The 18983-nt window shown below is 42.6% G+C and overlaps 1 protein-coding gene across 3 annotated transcripts in view; it reads right to left on the minus strand.

Moving 5' to 3' along the window:
* Nucleotides 1-31: 31 nt before the first annotated feature.
* Nucleotides 32-18983, minus strand: part of LOC135981714 (uncharacterized) — a 305037-nt gene continuing 286085 nt past the window's right edge. Inside the window, exons 2-3 of one of the 3 annotated variants that reach the window (XR_010598865.1) lie at nt 3915-3995; nt 32-1923 (exon numbers count right to left, since the gene is read on the minus strand). Coding sequence is in view for 2 of the 3 variants with exons in the window: in XM_065585544.1 (XP_065441616.1) it covers nt 3006-3908 (903 nt within the window). In the remaining variant the exon portion in view is untranslated. Of the gene's footprint in view, nt 4033-18983 lie in introns of all 3 variants that reach the window. The other 2 variants (XM_065585544.1, XM_065585543.1) reach the window with 2 other exon arrangements.

The following is an 18983-nucleotide window of genomic DNA, read 5'->3' on the forward strand; positions in this document are numbered from 1 at the left end:
CAACGCAGGAAAGGAAACAGAACACCAGGTCTGTTGGTAGCCAGAGAGCTTCAAAAGCCTCTTGCAAAAAGCCTCCCAGGAAAACTTTCCTGGGGTTTTTATTTCTCTCCTTACTTTGTTTACAACTCTTCTTAGTGGTTACATTCTTGCGCATAGAAAAGCCAGGCAGTATACATGCACATAAGATAACGAACCCATCTCTTGAGCGCGTGAACACCAGCTGCGAGGGTACAATCAAATCAGCCAAATAAGTTTCCCAAACACAAACGCTGGATTGAAGGTCACTCCTGCCTCGTAGCCATGGGAGCAGTTTGCTGCGCCTGTGGGCTAGCGATTCGGGAGCTATGCGTCCCTACATCCCCCCCTGTTTTATTTTATAGATGCGGTGTTTAAACAAAACACTCTCGCAGGGTAGCATACACAATGCCACTAGATTGGGTATACATTAAACAAAGCAGCAAAGTAAAACATCAAACATCAAAACTAAGACCCCATACTATAAAAGGGTCTTCATCCACTCTAAGGGTGGCTATAACTAAATATAATCCCACCAAGGAGGAAAAACGTCTTGGCGGATGGCTTAAGCATAACATTTTAGCATATCAATTTGCTATTACATACGGTTACTATTATCAGTAAGCTTAAAACAACACATTTCTTTCACTGTCTCACACCCCAGATGTTGCTGGGTGGTTTGCAGACAGGAACAAGGCAAGTACTTAACAGACCTTGCATGTCTTGTAATATGGTGTCATTAACATACACATAGCTGTCATTAACTTGAAAAAGTAAGTGTCCTGTCAGGTGTAATCCCAGGAGCACTGACTAAAATTAACTGGGCATACCAGGTAGTCTAATTTCCCAGATGTCTTGGTGAATTACTCAATCCCACATGCATCCTCCCCATGGACCCGGCAGGATTCGGTATGTGGGAGGCCACACCCCCTCAACCGGTCCATATGCTTGGAAGGAGCATTGAGAACGTTTGCACTTTTACCCAGAAAGTCTCTAAGTATGTCTCCATGGCCACAGATCAGATGGTACTCCTGATGTGTCTGTAAGGGCAGTGGGCCAAGCCTGAACATGCTAGATCCCACTGCAATGCCTTCCCAGCCTCAGTGATATTCAATACCATCTCTGTCAGCAACTTCTGGGTCATTGTCTGTATTTGGCTGTGTTACAGGGGTAATAGTGTAATAGAGAAGATGGCAGGGGCAATGGCAACAAGGTGCCTTTGGTACTTATCATTTAAAATCCAATAAGGGAAAACAATACATACTGAAGGACTTATTCAAAACACAGGGCGCAGCCTGTAGAATAAACCCCAAAATCCAATCAATACCACGTTCCCAAGCATGGGTCCCACAAGTTTCTTTTTTTCCAGGTTATAATTCTTTGTTTCTTCACCAGGGTCAGTTCTTAATGTCTCTTGTAGTCAGGAATTCCTGGACTTTGTGGTTTCAAGGAAGCAAGTGTTCCTTCTTCTCTTTTCCTGAAACAGTGTGGTTCAGCATCATACAGGGGAGAGGTTACTAGCACATCACCCTGTAATGGTTTTGTGTCTTTTAGAAAAATTCAGAGGCACAGTAGGTCTGTCAGTGGACAAGGGAGAGGTTACTAGCACTTCACCTTGTCTTTTTTTCCTTTTTCCTGCTGTCCAGAAGGCACAGCAGAACTAGAAGGAGAAATAGGCTTATTATTAGTCGGAGAGTCTTCCCGAGGGGTCTTTTTGCAGTGAAAAGCATGGGTCCAGGCAATCAGACCTTGGCACTTCAGAGCGGTGTTGGTGGTTAACAGGACTTGGAAAGGGCCTTTCCAGCATGGAGCCAAAGCAGTCTTTCGTTGATGGACTTTACATAGACTCAGTCTCCTGGTTTTAATGAATGGCAGGGGTGCTAGGGTCTTTGGGTAGCACTTCTCTACCTGTGAGAAAAGAAACCTAACACATTTCATTAATGCCTGGCAGTGTTTTGCAAATCTCATAGTTGCTCGGGCACATTTAAGCCCCCCCTTGTCTTGGGGGTCAGCCAAGTTTTGGCTGTGGCCTTGGATGAGCCTGCAAGCTGTATTTTCCTCTCAGTTAACTCATTCTGTGCTTTTTCCTCTTCTCCCTTTCTCGGCTTCTTTTAACCTACAAAGGAAACCTTCACTCTTGCAGTAAAATAACTTTATTACAGAGCTTTGGAGCAACAAACCGGGACAAGCACACCCACTTTTGAGGAGTGCACTCGGTACAACCTCAGGTGTCTAATTGCTTTCCTCCCTCCCCAGCCCTCTGGCTAAAAATCTGAGGTAGCCAGAAGGATCCCATGGGCAATATGGGGAGTGGGTTAACCTTCCATGTCCTTGCTTCCAAAGACTGTTGGTATGCAAATTTTTAACAACAATTTTTGCCATAAAACACAAAAATAATCCCTATTGTGCCAGTAAATGCATGGTACATTGAATGCTGTTCAGCTGGCATCCGTTTTCTCTGATGATCTGAAAAACAAAAGAACAGAGGTCTACCCCTTTTGGGCAGTCAGTCATTGCTTAAAATGTTTCCTTGTATTTGTTCATAGGCAGCCCAGATTTCAGTGGCTTCTACCTTATTAGTTAGAAACTTGCATTAATACAGATGTTTTCTGGCTTGCTTCCAAATCCAAAGCTATCTACAGCTTAAAGATTTTTACTTAAAAGGGACACAATTAACTTTCCCAGTCTTTTGATTGCCTTTTACTTCTAACTCCTACTTTCAAACACACCGTGATCTGAACAAGACAACACAACCTATATTGGTAGGTTTGCATTTCCTTTACCTCTGCTACAATATACACTGCACATATTCTGGGGAAAAGTGGCCACTGCGCAACCCATACGGGCTCATTAGTGAGCCAACGGAGGGGGAGGGCCGTACGCCTAATCATCAATATGGATGGTGGCAGTTAAAGCAGTTCCCCTGAGGCTTCTGCCCTTTGTGCAGGGCAGCTGCCAGCAGGGCCATCTGATGGGTTTGAGTGCCTACATCAGTACACGCCTGCAACAACTCCGCCAGGGTCGAAGGACTTAGAGGACTCGCTCGCAGCGGGGACCCTGCGAAACGCGCGACGGGCACACTGGCCAATGATGGGAAAAGCTACCTGGGGCGTGCCCACCGCCTGCTCGGGGATGCTCGAAAACTGCCCTGTGCCATATAACTGCTCAGCGAGATAAGCCCCCCCACCTTGTGCTGCTGCTGCAAGCGCCTCTCGCTGGTACTCGCTGTCCCACACAACGTATTGCGCGGGAGACAGCACCATGCGACATATGTCTTTCCAATCTTGGGGGAGCAAGTGATAACCGTTAGACACACCTTTCAAGATCCCCCGGAGCTCGTGCAGAACCGAGTAGGGGAGAGCCTCCCAGTCCACTACCCGCCCCCCGTTTCCATTATTTCGCTTAGAGACGGGGAACGCCTCGAACCCACACTTGGATTCCTTGTCGGTCAAGAGACCGGCCTTGCGCACCGGCTGCACCGCCGCGGCGACAGCGCCCCCCCGCCCGACCGGTAGGCATGGGGGCGCCGCCACGGGCGGCGGCGCAGGGGGGGTCAGCTGCGAGCAGGAGGGGGGTGGCCCATCACCTGGGGGCAAAGGGGAAACCGGCTTAAGGCCGTCGGGGCCGAACCCCTCCAGCGCCTCCTTACAACGCTGCCAGAGCAGCAGGTGCTGAACTGGGGCACGGGGTTCACTATACAAGGTGATCCCAATCCGTATCCAATCAAAAAGCTGTAAAGACCCGCAGTCCGGATACCAGGGGCACTGGCGATCTATTTCCCTTAGGAGGTCCTCAATATGAGCGACCGGGACAGCGACACATGATCGCTGCCTTATAATCTTTTGTAACTCTCTTGCGTGCTCCTTCTGGGCACTGGAAAGTTTCCCCCCCATACTCACGAATAAGGGGCGGCAAACAGCCGCGGGCGCGCTCGGCGTATCCAGCCGGTGAGTAGAGGGGTATCACGTCGGGGTCACCAGCTGTGGTAACAACGCAGGAAAGGAAACAGAACACCAGGTCTGTTGGTAGCCAGAGAGCTTCAAAAGCCTCTTGCAAAAAGCCTCCCAGGAAAACTTTCCTGGGGTTTTTATTTCTCTCCTTACTTTGTTTACAACTCTTCTTAGTGGTTACATTCTTGCGCATAGAAAAGCCAGGCAGTATACATGCACATAAGATAACGAACCCATCTCTTGAGCGCGTGAACACCAGCTGCGAGGGTACAATCAAATCAGCCAAATAAGTTTCCCAAACACAAACGCTGGATTGAAGGTCACTCCTGCCTCGTAGCCATGGGAGCAGTTTGCTGCGCCTGTGGGCTAGCGATTCGGGAGCTATGCGTCCCTACAGTTGTTGAGATGGTTGCCTGATGTAATCTATTTTGTTTAAAACTTTTTAAAATTATATTACTTAATTGCAAATGATTCAGTGTTTCGTAAAAGCAGAGAAATGAAAGAATAATTTTAATGGCAGAATATCCAATGAAGTAGGTTCCTTTAAAAAGGTATTGTTCCATTATATTTGAATCAGGTAAATTTAATGCTAGCTTGACTCCAGTTCAGATCTGCAGTATATTTTAAGTGTAGGTGAAATCTAGAATTACTATTTGAATTACAACTAGCTGGATTTGTTTGTGAAGGTCTAGTACTTAGCAGTGCAATCATAGCAATACAACTGAAGTTTTGAACATACAAAGCAGACTAAATATAAATTATACTTGGCAACTCCTTTTTATTCCATCAAAATAAAATGCCTGCCCACAAAATGTATGATCTATTTTTTAAAAAGTTTTTTTCATGATGTTCTTTTTTTTTATAAATATATTTTTTTCCACGTGAAGCATCGGTTGCTTCATATTTCACACTGAATTTACCTAGTAAAGACCAAGGTGAATGGATGAGGTAATATCTTTTATTGGACCAACTTCCGTTGGTGAGAGAGACAAGCTTTCGAGCTTACATAGTAGATTATTGCTTTCTCTACTTATTAGTTTCAGTTGTCATAATTTTTGTTCATTTTCTGTCATATAATGTATTTGGTGAGGGAGCCATTTGTTCTGTTTATCTATTACTATATAGTGCATGTAGCATCAGTGGTATTGGAAGGAGATGGTTTTGTGCTTTCAACATCAGGTTTTAAATACCTAGACACCTTGGAATTACAGTTTCAAATCCTAGGAGGGTCAGATCAGACCTTCAGGCTTCTGTGATAAATTTAATTAGACTGTAACTCTGGTGTGGGGACTGTCATTAATTCTGTGTTCTTACAGCACCTACGTATAATGGGGATCCTGAGTGCTACCGTAACACAAATAATAATATTGTCATGCATTATACTACTGTGTCGATCTTTCTAATTAAACTGTTAAAATGGTAGCCCTCTATGTAGGCATTAAAGACTCCATGGCACTTTTAATAAGAGTAGTGTTTTGTCCTAGTGTCCTTGACCAAAATTTCTGTCACCCAGCACAAAATTGTGGGCAATTTGTAAGATGGCTATATTCTATACAGTATGTCATAACCAAATGTATTTATTGTTGTCACTGATTTCTACCATTTATCTTAGTCTTTAAACTAAAAGTTAATTTACTGTGTTTAAGACTGAATGTTAATTCAGTTGCCAAATCTTGAGCTCCATTGGAGTAAAGGCTCCTGTTCATAATAAATTGATGAAAATTCTTTATGGCTGTTTCAGTATAGAAAATGAACATAGCTTACCATGGGCTCAGTGGTTGCCACCCACTCCCTATTACTTAAGGTCTTGACTCCCTAAAAAATAATGGCTTCAACAGCAGAAAGTCACAGAAGCTAAATGTGCCAGGTAACTGCACATTTGACTCACTCTGTGATCTGCTCTAGGAATGCCTGTAACAATTCTAGCCATCACCTTTCTGTGGGTTGAGACCTGCATCCCTTTTCTCTCCAGACCAGAGTTTTAGACAATATGGTCCCTAAAGGTATTGCATGAGGTTGCAATATCTGCCACAATATCCTCTACCCTTAGACAGTTAATTTATTTTGGATAGGGCTTCCAAGCATATTAAGATGTGGATTCAGTTGGGAGGCAGAGAGATTGCACCAATGAACTCTTTCTTCTCTGTACCTTGCTTTTTGTTTTTATTTTTTAATTAAACCAACCACATTCTGGTTGCCCACAGAATATAAATTGGAGTCACTTTAGATCTGCATTAGTGTATCTCGTTAGCTCCTCCATATACAGGTGATACAGAACTACTATTTTACCTTGCCACATCCTGTCATCCTCTGCACAGCAGAACTACACAGATTCCTTTGCTTTCTGGGCCTTCTGCCCCCATGGAAAGGATCAGGGACTGGAAGTATTCCTCAGAGCTGCAGGATATGATCAGCACATCTAGAAGACGTACATCTCTTCCTGGCTTGTGTTAGAAACAGACCTGACAGTTTCCCAAGGAAGAGTCCAGGCCTACATTTAGAACCCCACATAGACTTCACTGAGCATGTTCTAGGTAACATTTATATTCAGCCAATTGTCATGGATGACTATCAGATTCAATACCTATAGTCTGTACAAAATAGTGTGTAGAACTGGATGAAAGATGTTATTTTCCTCTAAGGAAAATTTTGACTTTGCAGAGAAAAAATGAAAACTAAATTATTTCAAGTTGGATATGCCACTGCAGTGCCTGATGGAAGTTTTAGTTTTGGTACCTCTTGCTCCTGTTCTCCTTGATAGGCTGCACTCTCTGTTCTGAATATGTCTCCCATTGCACTACAGTGTCTCATAGGAAATGAGGTCCAGTTGAGGGTTCATAGATTAGTTGGGGAGTCTGAAGTAAATGAACTACAACTCCCATGGGAGAATATCCAAATCAAAATAATTTGGCAGAAATATTTCAGTTTTAGAAAAAAAAATTTCAACAAAAGTCAGTTTTCCATGGAAAGTTGACAATTTAATTTTCCATTGAAAAATAGCATTGATGGGCTGTTTTGGTTTGACTACATCAAATAGTGTGGGCTAAGGATGATGGAGAGAGAGATGCAGTGTGATGAGTAAACTTAATATCATGTTCATCTGCCATGCCAAAGAGGGGAAACATTTTAATTAACCCTAGGTGAGCAACGCTAACTTCTGTGGCTACCTGCATATGTGGTTATGTCTACACTGCATGTGGGAGGAAGCCTCCCAGCCCAGAGTAGACAGACTCATGCTAGCAGGACTTGAGTTAGCACACAAAAAATAGCAGTGTGAATGTTGAGGTTTGGGTGGCAGTTCAGACTTTTCAAGCCCACCCGACCTCCTGGGTCAAAACTTGGGTGTCTACACTGTTGTTTTTATTGGATTAGCTCAAGCCCCAGTAGCATGAGTTTTTCTACCTTGGCTGGGAAGCTTGCTTCCATCTGAAATGTAGACATACCCCTGAGGCCTGATTCTCCCATTTTTTTATAGGCAAAACTGGTAGTTATGCCTATAATTAAGGTTGCCCCACACTTTCCATTAAAAGACCCTGTTTTCAGTTCCTTATAACTTTATCATACATTAACAGTTTGGGCTGAAATTTTCCATGCCCATTGTCTCTCTTAGGCTGAATTTATTTTTGGAAAAGTTGTTGCACAGGCAACACTAAGCCTGGCATTTCCTAACTTTGGATTGCTTTACTTTTCCATCCAAACCCCAACCACCACTCAGCCTCATTTCCATTTCCCTTTTTTGTAGAGGAGTGGCCTATAGAAAACACTGTTTATTTTTAGCTTTCTCAGATACAATCCTTCCAGTTTAGGAGGAGGAGTTAATCACATGTAGCCTTCTATTTCCAAGTAATGAAAGAGCCGTGTAATATTACATAAGCTAACCAGCATACCCTGGTTAAAATCTCTGCTGTGTAGCCTGCATAGCTATATTCTATAATTAGCTGACAGGTAATAGAACATTTATTACAAGAACGAGAAGGAAAAGCAGATTCATAAATAGATCACGGGGACACATACATTGTCCAAACCCATTTGTTTATATAGTGGTCTTAAAAATATATTTTTCACCGAAATCAAGGACTTGCACAGCTTAGGGTATTCTGCTTGCAAGCCAACATATTGCAAGTATTAATTTTTTATTTCAACTGTTATCCTTGAAGAAAAATTCTCAAGTGATCCCCCATTCTTCATATTTATAGTACTGTACAGTAATGTTTAAAAGTGCACATTGGAGGGAGGGAGAGATCCTTGTGTACCTTGGTAGAACTATCCACAATCTAGCCTTTGGGGTTCGGTGGGGAAGGCAGGTGGATGGAATTTTGATAACAAAAAGTTATAAGCTGCTGAACATTGGTTCTGAGTATGCTCAGATGAGATCTGCTAATATTTCTTTTAGTAGAAGCTGATTAGGGCCTGTTCTCTTTGTGCCATCACTCAGGGGCTGCTACTGTCAGGTGGCTCCTGGGGTACTTTGTGAGAGGGAGATTGGAAATGTTTCATTGTATCATTCACGCAGAAATTAAAAGGAATAAAAACAAAACCCTAACTTTCCTTGGTATCTAAGCAAAGAGAAAATCATAAGTGGGGCAGGAGGGAATACAGATCCTATGATTTTTAGTTTTACTCTTCCAGGTTTTGCTTCATCCTGCAACATTTTGTACATTCTAAAATTGTCATTTAAAAGTAAAGTCTGTCTTTTTGCATTGTGAAGTTATAATTATTCTACTGTTTTGCTAACCAATCTTTGCTGCCACAAATTAAACAGCACCAACACACTTCCCCCACCCTTAACCTCAGTGATGTCTGAAATACAAAGTCTGAGATAATTTAAATGCTAACATTATTAAGTACAAACATTTTCTTTAAAATAAAAATAAGATAAATGCAAAAACTACATTCACAAAAGGATAAAGTTACACAGTTAAAGTTTAACAAAATTTAAAAAATAGTATATCTGGAGTGGTGCTAGCTGATGAATTTGACACAATCCTCTGTATTTTATGGTGCACATTAAACAACAAGCACAGATATGTATTGAAGTGTACGTACACACACACACACACACACACACAAAGATAGTATTGAAATAATACTTGTATACAACATAGTCAAGACATCATCATTGTAGGAATTTGCGTTTACTGAAAATTTTTGCTGTTCAATTTTAAAATTATATTAAGTTTTTTCAATTTAAAATGGATACTAATGTGTATTTCATAATGCAATCTGTTTAGTATTCTATATCATATCAAATCTCCAAAACCACCACCAGGGATACTTTTTCCTAATTAGAAGACTTCAATTAGAACAAGTTTAAATCCAAAAATTGCATTGCAATGGTGCCTGCATTTCTGCAGGGAAAATAGTTTCTGAATACTGTAAGTCGTTATAAGACACTATTACTAAGAGAGTTTCCTTTTTTCCCCACAGAGAATTGTCTCAATTTTTGTGTACCATATATGTAAAATTTATTTCAGAGGAGACCACTGAGACATTTTTTTACATTTTCATTTTATTATTACTATTTATTTGGAAATAGTTTCTCCTTTTTCTTCTCAGATATTTGCCTTTCCCTTGGCAAATACTGTCTCCCTCCCTCTCCCCCCCCCTCGTGTTTCTATTGAACTGTTTTATTTAAATAAAACTTTGGTTTTCATGTGATTGTCCATGTCCTATCATCTCTGCCCATACAACAGAGTAGTTAATGATGTCACCATAGCTCTGGGAATAGTATTTGTGAGTTAATAACTATTGCAAAGCCAGCAGAGGGAGCACAATAAAAATTCTTCCACGTTTTTGGTGATGGTGGTAGATTTAAAAATATGTATATTCACAACTGTTGTCTGAGGTTCTAATTATGGGGTGAGGTACTTTGGCCTGTTATGCAAGAGGTCATAATAGTCCCTTCCGGCTGTAGTCTATGAATCTACAAACCAACGAACTAATGTGTTACACGGCAGGGGCACTGTTTTTAGTTTTTACAGATGATTATCCCACTGATTCAACATGGCTGAACAGTCTATAAGGGATCCTAGTCTCAAAAATGAGGGGATCTCTGAATGAATAGGTGGCCATGGGATTGGTCATCAAGTGAAGAGATTTCCACAGCATGTTAGGTGCAGTGGCCAAGCCCAAGCAATGGTGTTCCAATATTCACATTATGGCATTATGCCAAGCCATTGCATAATAAATACTAATAAATACTACACCTCTACCTCGATATAACGCTGTCTTTGGGAGCCAAAAAATCTTACCGTGTTATAGGTGAAACCACGTTATATTGAACTTGCTTTGATCCACCGGAGTGCTCAGCCGCACCACCGCGGAGCACTGCTTTACCACGTTCTATCCGAATTCGTGTTATATCGGGTCACGTTATATTGAGGTAGTGGTGTATATTTAAAATCAGCAACCACATAGGGGGAGTTATCCCAGACACTGCAACAATGCCAGAAATCTTCTGGACCAAGTTATTCTCTAATTCTGCTATTTGGATTTTCAACCTGTTGTTCAATACCACAAGCATCAATCATTATAGTCAATGCATGTGCTCATTCCTTTCTAAGGGTCTCATCCTACTTCCATTAAAATCAATAGCAAGACCATGCACAGGAATTTAAATCTGACCACTTTTGGAGGAGTATGTTCTGTGTTCCCGCTGCAGCCTTGGGGCTGGAGGAGCTCGCTCTCCCCTCCCTGGCCCTGGGGCTGGAGGAGTTCTGCACCCCTGCTGATTACTGGGGGAACCCATGTCCCTATTTGCCCTCCCTCCCTCTTGTGCATGCCCCCGATCAATAGTAAAACTCCAACTAACTTCAGTAGATCAATCCTATAATAACTGCTATACAGGAAGGCAAAATCTTCATAGAGTGATATTTCATCTCAGCAGATTTTTAACTGGCCTTTGTGACTTAATGCAATACACTGATTTAATTTTGAATATAGGATTTGCCCTTACATTCGTCATGGGCAAACATTCTTTTTTATGTATGAAGCCATCAGTGTATTTAGGGCAATTTGCTAAATATGGCAACTTCATGAGGCTGGAAAGGCTGATGTTCCAGGCACTGAATACAGCTGTAGATCAGTTACTTTGTCTTCTTTTCTGAGCAGGCATAGCACTCAATGGTTGCATCATCAATCATCATCATAATCATCATCAATAATAATAAATATTATGTATTTATATGGGGCCAGATTCTGATGGGCCTTTATGGTGCTGCACAGAGGGGAGAGGCATAGCCTGCACAATGACCAGGCAGAACTGCAGTCCCAGCTATATAGTATTTAATAGAATATGCTGTTGTGTAACTATTTTTACTGTAATGGTGCTTCACTACTTTTTAATCTCCTTATATGTGGGCCTTGTCTTTCTCCCACTGGAGTCAATGGGAGCAGGACGCAGGCCTTTTGCTTATAGAGTCCATGCAATGTTTTTATGTATGGGGTTTTTCCCCCTACAAATGCTTCAGGGTTGATTCGTCTTTTAGCAAATATATCACTGAGGACCCAGACATCAGTTTCAAGCATTCAAGGTGTTCTAAATGGCAGTGAGGAAAGGAGTGAATTTAAATAGTAATAACTTCACGTTTCTATGTCATCTCCATCTGAGGGATTCTAAAACACATTCCACACAGGAAAAACTGTGCAACAGGTTTCTTTTGGGAAGTGTAGTGAAGAATAACTGTGAAGAATAACTTCTCTAGTTAAAACCAGAGGGGAAATTATAGGTAAGTAGAATATCAATACCCAAATTGGATTTTGTCCAGTAGTCAGGGTCAATGCCATTATTATTACTTTATTATGTTCTGTATATTTGTTAAGTGCTGACATTGTCCTCAGAACTGTGCACAATGCAAGATACAGTAATTACCTACCCCAAAGTCTTAGAATCCAAAGAAGACAAACACAGAGAAGATTGGATGCCCAAGAAAGCCCCAAGCAGAAAATAATTTGGAGTTTTATTTTGGTTTTATTGCTATTCACCTGCTTATTACTCTTATGAAAAATACCCCGGGATCTTTCAATGATAATAATTGTTCTGGGTCTTGATTTTACATCTCATCTGAAACATGGAACCTCCTGGAGCACACTGCCCTCTAGTGACTATGTTAACTCTAGTGTCCAGAGTTTCAAAGTAAGATATGTACAATTTCCCACATATATTTGCACATGCCTAAATTATGCATGCAGCTACCTGATATAAGTGAATTGCACTCTCACTTTGCCAGTTACCACCTCGTTCTCCATGTACCTGCGCAGATACCTGATTTGTACATAGACATAGTGTTTGTACTCATAAGTTAGGCACATACAAATGTATGATGGGAAGCTGCACCCTAGCTTTGAAAATTGGACCCAAGGAGTATTACCAAAAGATGGCTCCAGACCAGGGCCGGCTCCAGGCACCAGCTTGCCAAGCAGGTGCTTGGGGCGGCCACTCCGGAGAGGGGCGGCAGGTCCAACTATTTGGTGGCAATTCGGCGGACGGTCCCTCATTCCCGCTCGGAGTGAAGGACCTCCTGACGAACTGCCGCTGCAGATCGCGATCGCAGTTTTTTTTTTTTTTCTTTTTTTTTTTGCACCGCTTGGGACAGCAAAAACCCTGGAGCCGGCCCTGCTGCAGACTGTAGCACTGGGAGCCATCAAAGAAAGGAAAACACAACAAAAGGGAAAGGAAATATACCTTTAGATTTTGAGCATCTTTGCTCTGGTCAGTTTTCAGATCAATGGGACCAAGGCTTCCCTCAGTGTGGTTCAGCTCAAAGAATCCACTGTCAGACTGAGGTAGGCCTGCTTCAGCCAAAGGAAATAAACAGCTTTAACTCAGGGTATGTCTACACTGTAATAAAACACCTGCGGCTGGCCTGTGTCAGCTGCCTCAGGCTTGTGGGCTATAACATTTCAGTGTAGAAGTCTGGCCTCAGATCTGGGGCCCTGCGAGGGAGAAGGTTCCTAAAGTCCGGGCTCCGGCCTGAGTCTGGATATCTACAAAGCAATTTTATAGCCCTGCAGCCTGAGTCAGCTGACACAGGCCAGCCATGGGTTTTTTATTGCAATGTAGAAATACCCTCAGTGTCTCTGGCAAGATGTACAGGCTTTGGTGGCAATGATATAGTCAGCATCCCAGGTTCTCCATGCTCTTAGGCCGAAGCATGGTCTGGGAATCTCTTGGGTTTCTTTATTTTATTGGAATTGGAGGAGAAGAAGAAGACCCCTTTCAAGTGACTAAGGAATCAGTTTCCCATAGGTTTCATGGCACCTTATCAGGGCCTGATCTGGGTTTCTTTTGTGAGTATTGCCTTCCTAGACTGGATGAAAACAGAGGGTGAAATTTTGTCAATAGCAAAATTCCCATTGGCTTCAGAGAGGCCAGGATTTCACCTAGAAATAATTCCTGTCTTCCAAGAACTCTTGGAAAGAAATTAACTTCTTCCCAACCTGATTTAGTGTAGAATATGCACACACAATCCCTTATCTCTTAATTGGAACAAGAGTGTGGTTGAAACAACAAATATGACTTAGAAATTACTGAACACTGTACCAATCCCATGACTGAAAGATATAACAAGAGAAAGGCATAACACAATCCAATGGCTGGAAGCTGAAACCAGACAAATTCAGACTGGAAATGAGGTGTACAGTTTTAGCAGTGAGGGTAATTAACCATTGGAGCAACTTACCAGGGGTCATGCTGGATTCTCTATCACTAACAGTTTTTAAATCGAGATTGGAAGTTTTTCTAAAAGCTATGCTCTGGGAATTATTTTGGGGAAGTTCTGTGGCCTGAGTAATACTGGAGGTTAAACTTGAGATCATCCCTACTTCCCTTGGAATCCATGACTCTATGACTGAGAGAAAGTTGTAAGTCCATTTCTACAAAATTAACATCTAAAGGGTAATCTGTCATTAAGAATTTAATAACCAATTTTGCAAAAGCCACTAATTAAGGGATAAGCTGTGAAAGTCAAACAGCAATAAAATCACACATCTAAAAAATGTGAAGAATAAAACATCAGATTAGTCAAGGGACATCTGGAGGGGAGAGCTGTGATCATGAATTACTAGTGCTAGCAAAGCAAGAGATTCAGTGTATTAACAAACAAAAAATATCATTCCACTGATGCTTGTACAAGATCATAAGGTAACTCTTGCATTAATTACTTTGTAAACCTCGTTAACTGCTTCATACATGCCAGCCATGGAGAAAGATGCTGCAGCCTGTTCCAGCAATCCCACCAGACCTGCTTCTGTAAAATACTTCCCAGAACAGATACCTTCTTCATCTGGCTTGCATTAATTATCATTCAACACTTCCAAATCAGGTGCAAAGGAATTGAAAGAAGGTCAACTCAGAATGATAGTTTGTTTGTATTTTAACTTTTCAATTATATATAACTTTACTAAATAATAGTTCCAGAGAGCAAAAAATAATGACATTATTAAAACTCCCACCAGGGAACTTAGTTCTTTCTAAGATTGCTCATTATGAGCTATTTTACATTTCTGGTAAATATGATAAGCAAGATTCTCTTCTCATACCCATTAGTTATTCGTGTAACTCCATTGATTTAAGTAAAGCTACTCCAGCTTTTCCCCAATATGAGGGGCCGTATGTGTGTTTTGCACTGGGGATGTGTTTGTATCAAACAGATGAACTTCATAATAAAGGGAGTGGAGGGCAATCAAACCTGGGAAGGGCAGGGAGGGAGGGAGAAATGAGTCTATTTCTTTTATCAACAACTAAAAAAATTAAGGGATTTTTGAACAAAATGAATTGTTTTTAAATGGAAAATATATTTTTTTTGACCAGCCCCGAAACATGAGAGGTTTGGCTCATAGGAAAGGCTGTTCTCTACAGCATTATACTCACAAAGGATTTCCCAGCTCAAAATAATACTGACCCCATCATCATTATCTTTCACAGTGATCCCTCTCTGTGAGCCCCTTCAAATAGCACTAAAAGGCAGCTTCCAGCAGCACCTGAATGGGAGCCTAGCCCTGTGGGTGTTCTAAGGTCCGTATACATCTCAGGACTCTGTGGGTTTATGGGACCAACCCCCCTGGCTGCTCCTAAGGAAGTGCAATCTCTACCCACCAGTGGGGTGATTCAGAAGAAACTTTGCAAAGAGGCCTAGCAGATTTTCCACCAAAATTCACCCCCTTTCACAGATTTTTCCTCAGAAAAGGCTGATAATAGACCTAGCTCATGGGATAAAACTGAGCGTTTACACTATGGATTTCTTTCCAGAATTGGAGAGTTGTTCAGTTGTGTGTACTCTCCTTCCAGTGGAATTCCCTTTCCCAAGCTTTTGGACACATTTTTGTCAATAACATGGTATGAGGGTCAAACATACTTGTGAAGGGGCATATACCCCACGATGACACTGGAACAGCAAAGGGGAGCTGGAAAGCTCAATTAGGGCATCTGCTAGGAACTACAGGCCATGACAGGACCAATTAAGAATAAGGCCCAGCTGGGGAGGAGCTGGGTGGCTATTATAAAGGAAGAGCTTCAGAGAAGGAGAAAGAAAGTGTAGGGAGAGAGTTAGCTGAGGAGAGGACTGCCTTGTGTGTGCCCTCATAGGGGGAATTATGGTAAAAAGTCAGGTGAGCTATAGAAAAGGCCCTGGAATGTGGTAAGCCTTGGTAGAAGGACAGCATCTGGGTCTTTTGGGAGGTGTTCAGCTGAGGAACAGAGCACAGGGGAAATTTAAGAGAACCTGAAGTTCTTGCCTGAGAAGGGCAGAAGGGGTTTAAGTCTATATTTTAATTTGGGATTTTGGGGGGGATTTCAGGTAGGAGCCCCATGCTGGAAGGAAAAGTGCTCCTTGAGGTTCTGTGCCTGAGAAGAATACAGGTGCACAGTGGAGCCTGAATGGGGATGTGTGAAAATCTTGCAGATAGGGTGATCTGGGATGGAGAGATGGTGAGAGTCTGAATAGGCTTCCTTTGCCTGCTTATTACAGGGTTCCTATGCTGGAACCCAGAGGAGAGGAAAGGACTGGATTCTTAACTTTCCCAGTGGGGTTGGAGATGTGAAAATCCTGAGACTAGGCATGGAAGGACTACTGAGTCTGGACTTGGATCAACAATTCAGCATGATGCTTTTAGACGTTGTTGTTGTTGTTGTTGTTGCACTCAGTGTTACACTGGAAGGGGTGAGACAGAATGTGATCTAGCCAGAAGGCTGAGTCACCTGAAGAGGCAGACAACAGAACTGTAGGTTGTGGGTGCCAGATGAAGAGAGTATGCCCCAGCCACAAGGGGGAAATGCTGATCTGTGAATCACTCTTCTACCATTCTGCACTAGGAAATCTGAAATCACTTTTTTTTTTTTTTTAAAGCTTCCATTTATTCTTCTACCACTAAAAGCTGGAAAACAGGGCAACTGATATATGATGATTGAATTCACCTTGAACTGTTAGGATGAAATTCAGGTCCAGGTGAAATAGTGGGTAACTCACAATAACTTCAGTGGGGCTACAATTTCACTCAGGATGTTTGATATTTTAACCACCCCTTTAAAACAGTGTAATTCCCTAGACTTCCAGGGTTTACTGACTTACACCAAGGTGTGCAAGAAGGAAATCAGGCTCATGAACATCACCTCCACTTACCAAACCTAAGCAGAATGTATATTTCTGGAGCCTTTCTCTCCCTCTCTTCCCCCCCCCCAATAATATTCCTGAAGCCTAAATGAATGTTTGTCTTCCTGTTTATTAAAAAGGACTTTTCTTGCTTGTTTGCAGTGTTGTAATTGTTGGTTGAAGGATATTAGAGAGAAGGTGTATGAAGTAATATTTTTTTATTGGACCAACTTCTGTTGGTGAAAGAGAAGCTTTTGAGCTACACAGCTCTTCAGGTCTGAGAAAGGTACGCAGCATCACAGCTCAATACAAAGTGGAACAGATCAAGTATAAGATTTTAATTTGTGTTGCAAGAAACCATTCAAGATTAAGTGGGCAATTAACAACTTTGTAGTCATAGGACAAAGGAGGGTCTAAGGCAGCGGTGGCCAACCTGAGCCTGAGAAGGAGCCAGAATTTACCAATGTACATTGCCAAAGAGCCACAGTAATACGTCAGCAGCTCCCCACTGTCTCCTGCCCATCGGTAGTCCTGCTGATCAGCACCTCCCCCTCCATCCCCATACCACCTGATCAGCTGTTTCGTGGCATGCAGGAAGCTCTGAGGGGGAGGAGTGAGGGCACTGCAGGCTCAGGGGAGGGGCTGGGAAGGAGTGGAGTGGGGGCAGGCCCTGGGGCAGAGCCAGGGGATGAGCAGTGAGCACCTGCTGGCCCATTGGAAAGTTGGCGCCTGTAGCTCCAGCCCCAGAGTCGGTGCCTATACAAGGAGCCGCATATTAACTTCTGAAGAGCCACATGTGGCTCCAGAGGCAAAGGTTGGCCACCCCTAGTCTAATGGGTTACAGATTGGTATAAAACCAGCATTTCTACTGAATCTATGATTTTTAGTGTGCTAACAAAGTTAGGCATTCAAGCTCCCAGGCTTGTCTTTTGGAGCTGATGTGAATGAGGACTCAGAGGTCAAATACAAAGTGATTGCTTTGTGAAAAGTGTTCAACCATTGGTGATACAGTGGTTTTTTTCTGTTTTTTATTTACTTTATTGCTTTACAGGAATCTATTTCAACTATGCACACAACTTACGATTTAACTAAATAGCCACAGGACATAAAGACAACTTCAATGCCACATTGGTCCACAGTATTTGTGGAAAGGTGGCATTTTCAGAAGTGAAAATATGTTGGTAAAATTTAGACATGAGTTCCTTACTGCTGCTGGAGTGGAAAATGCCATTGTGTTGGAAAGTCCACAGCAGGTAGTACTGAACATGCAGCGTGGTCATTTTTTGTGAAATGCAGTCAAGTCAAAATAGCTGTTCAATGTAAAGACAGCAGGGCCTTGCAGTTGAAGAAAGTCTTTCATGAACTAGCACTTTGTTTTATAATAGGAGAGAACAACTATCACCTTCAAACTGCCGGGTATGGTATGAGCATAGAAGAATACACTGTCCCTGCCACCAAAGAATTTACAATCTTAAAAAAAAAACCAGAGAGGCAGGAGGGGGGTAGAAATACAAAAATAAATAAATAGTAATTGTTCTCATTCCTTTTTTCTACTGCTGCCCCACTTATCATCCTGGCAACTCACCTTTACCCATCTCTTCTTGCCAACGTTCGTTAATTCACCGGTGCTTGCCTTCCCTGCCTTCTTGCCCCTACTAATATTGACTGAAGGCTGAATGACCAGAGAAATTGCAGCTAATTCACAACTGTTAAAGGCCCAATTGTCCAAAGGTGCTGCAAGTGTGAGTCCCACAGATGGCTGCCATTCCTCACCCCAAACTAGAGGCATGGTGGGGGGAGCTTGGCTTAAGGGTGAGGGAGTCATCCACTTTCCAGCTGCTTTATGCTGGGTGAAAGGGCTGGTGCAGACTAAAGGTGCCCTAAAAGCCTCCTATCTAGCTGGGGGAGTCTCTACAGTTTCTGTACCAAGGGAACAGCTATAGGGCTGCTTCACAGAGACTCTCAAGCCCTGGCATAGGAGGGAATGGCAAGGCTGGGGTGGGTGTTTTGGAGGGTGAGGCCACAGTGCAAAGCATTGTGGAGGTTCCAGACAGTGATAGGGTTCAGAGGGCAGCCTGGTGAGACTGCTGTCAATGGGTTGTCTGCTGTGCCAGGCGCCTTTCTGGCCCCTGGAGCACCCCAGAATTGGCATGTTTAAAGTCACTCTAATGCTAGCCCACTCTCCCCTGGGCTGTGAGTGCTCTGCTTCTTAAGGTATATCTACCCTGCAATTGGGTGGTGTAATTCCTAGCTTGGGTAGATGTACACGCGCTAGCTCTGAGCTACTGCCCTCAGATTGGCAGCGTGGCCTCAGCGGTCTGGGTGTCTGCTCAGGCTAGCAGCCCAAGTACAAACCTGTCTGAGGTGCTAGATGCACACTCCAAATAGCTAACCTGAGTCGCTGCCTGTGCCACTGTGCCCACATTGCTAT

Source organism: Chrysemys picta, chromosome 2, assembly GCF_011386835.1.
Source record: "Chrysemys picta bellii isolate R12L10 chromosome 2, ASM1138683v2, whole genome shotgun sequence".
In the NCBI taxonomy this organism is placed as follows: Eukaryota; Metazoa; Chordata; order Testudines; family Emydidae; genus Chrysemys; species Chrysemys picta.